This window comes from Penaeus japonicus, unplaced genomic scaffold (genome assembly GCF_977035675.1).
Source record: "Penaeus japonicus unplaced genomic scaffold, GWHDUDI00000001_assembly GWHDUDI00000039, whole genome shotgun sequence".
Taxonomy (NCBI): Eukaryota; Metazoa; Arthropoda; class Malacostraca; order Decapoda; family Penaeidae; genus Penaeus; species Penaeus japonicus.
The window spans coordinates 6,492,380-6,494,879 of record NW_028234441.1 but is presented as its reverse complement, the minus strand read 5'-3'; the positions used below and the strand labels follow the sequence as shown (position 1 = coordinate 6,494,879).

At 40.6% G+C, this 2,500-nt stretch overlaps 1 protein-coding gene across 3 annotated transcripts in view; it reads left to right on the top strand.

The window, feature by feature from the left end:
* The window catches only part of LOC122264483 (spermatogenesis-associated protein 20), a 55,407-nt gene that overhangs the window by 7,554 nt on the left and 45,353 nt on the right, over positions 1-2,500 (top strand). For all 3 annotated transcript variants that reach the window (XM_086533598.1, XM_043033401.2, XM_043033400.2), the window contains exon 3: positions 229-448. In XM_086533598.1, the coding sequence (XP_086389724.1) occupies positions 229-448 (220 nt within the window). The remainder of the gene's footprint in view (positions 1-228; positions 449-2,500) is intronic.

The window sequence follows — 2,500 nt, the reverse complement described above, 5'->3', positions numbered from 1 at the left end:
TTCCTTTGCGCTTATGAAGATTACTATGGTGTTAACTAGTTACATTAGTCTTTATTTTGAGTTATTTGCCAAAAGGAACTGATTACTACAGATGCACAATACTTTTAAGAATGTTTTCTTGTACAGTAAGTATGAGATCAATTTTGAGAGGTTGATGCCATTCAACTTAAGAGATGAGCTTTCCCAGAATTAATTGATGCTGCTACAATTAAATGTTTTTCTCAACAGGTTTCCATGGGGTGAAGAAGCTTTCAATGAGGCCAAGAAAGAAAACAAGCTGATTTTTCTCAGTGTAGGCTACTCAACTTGCCACTGGTGTCATGTTATGGAAAGGGAGAGCTTTGAGAATCCAGATATAGCAAAAATAATGAATGCCAATTTCATTAATGTGAAAGTGGACAGGGAAGAACGACCAGATGTGGATAAAGTTTACATGACATTTGTGACCGTAAGTATGTCATTTATGATAGATATCATATATATTTTTGTATAATGCTCTATAATGCTTGACAAGTATAAGCATTTGAATATGGTATATATAATTTGTAGAGATGATTGTGTCTCTTGATTTCTTACTTATGAAAGGACTAAAGTGGTTCAGAGTTTGTTCTTGTTTTCTGACTGCACTATCTCCCCAAGAGGCTGTGGATAGGACTTTATATCTATTTCTTTGGATATGATGGACTTTTCTTCTATATTGAGTGTAACTTTTGACACTGAGTAAGCTGTTTTGTATCTTTACTTTCTACATAAGTATATTGAAATATCTGACCAGTAACTATAAGACATTTTTACATTTCCAGGTTACATTTTACTTATCATGTCTGGAATCCTCTCATTTTGATTTTTAGTTCAATTTTTCCTCTATAAAAACTAGATTTAGAGCATAATTATATATTCTATAAACATCAGAAGGATATTAATAGCTCTCATTTGTATTTGTAATTTGTAGAGAAGTAGATATTGATATTTTCATTACTTATTTGTCATTTTGTGAGGAGTGAACAATTGCTTTATAAGTAGAAATTTTAGCAATGAAGAATGTCATTTTTTCTGTATCAAATAATCAGCCAATCAGTGGAACTAATGCAGAGGGGTATGCAGTATCATATCCTTGCCGTCCTCTTTGGTAACAGCCATAAAGGTCCCTTTTCATGAGCTAAGCATGGGCGCAACTCCTCTAGACTGAATGTGTTTGGTTGAGTTACCAAAATCATGACATTGAAAGTCATCCCCCATATCTTCCTCACCTGTTATAAGACCAGTCCATTTGTTGACTTCCTGGTCTGACAGCCCAGAGTAATGAACTACACGACTTTGATATTTTTAACCATTGCTGATGAATCTGTTTTGACTCCAAATGGTCGAAGATATTTCAAAAGCGTAAGCTTAACACCTCAGGCTATTTGCCTACACTGGCTATGGCCAAGCACTACACGCTCTATCACCCAGTTCGCCGGCCCAAAAGGACAACCATAGTAAAATATCTGGTCCCTGGTGGCTGGTCCTACCACTACTCCATTTGATATCTTGTCACCTAGCATTAACCAGTTAATGTCTGAGTGATTTTGATATCCTCACTGCAAAAATGTATCAGTTGAGCAGGTTCTCTTAGTAGACCCCCAATGTCCTAGATCTTGGTGTAGATTCATGAGAGCACTAAACTCAGGGGTTCACTTCATTGTTAACCCATTCGCGCCGGTGACGACATAGTCAAGGCCGGCGTGCCAGGTGATCGGACGTACAGTGCTCGCTCACGGTTAGTACGCCTGAGAATCCCGAGGCATTAGGCTTATATCTTTGAATATCGTTTAGAGCTGAAATAGAACCATCATGAAAAGGTTAAAAACATTGAGAGCCGCCACTAGGGTTTCCAGAGACTCAGACAAGATAGAAACATTTCTACACTTCCTTTCTCTTTTTCTCTCTTCTTTCTTCTCTCTTCTCTCTTCTTTCTCCTCTCTCCTCTCTCCTCTCTCTTCTCTCTTCTCTTCTCTTCTCTTCTCTTCTCTTCTCTTCTCTCTCTCTTCTCTCTCTCTTCTCTCTCCCTTCTCTCTCCCTTCTCTCTCCCTTCTCTCTCCCTTCTCCCTCCCTTCTCTCTCCCTCTCTCTCTCCCTCTCTCCCTCTCTCCCTCTCTCCCTCTCTCCCTCTCTCCCTCTCTCCCTCTCTCCCTCTCTCTCTCTCTCTCTCTCTCCACCTCTCTCTCTCCACCTCTCTCTCTCTCTCTCTCTCTCTCTCTCTCTCTCCTCTTCTCTCTCTCTCTTCTCTCTCTCTCTCTCTCTCTCTCTCTCTCTCTCTCTCTCTCTCTCTCCCCCTCTCTCTCCCTCTCTCCTCTCCCTCTCTCTCTCCCCCTTCTCTCTCTCTCTCTCTCTCTCTCTCTCTCTCTCTCTCTCTCTTCTCTCTCTCTCTCTCTTTTACTCTCCTCTCTCTCTCTCTCTCTCTCTCTCCCCTCCCTCTTCTCTCTCCTCTCTTCTCCCCTCTCTCTCTCTCCTCTCTCTCT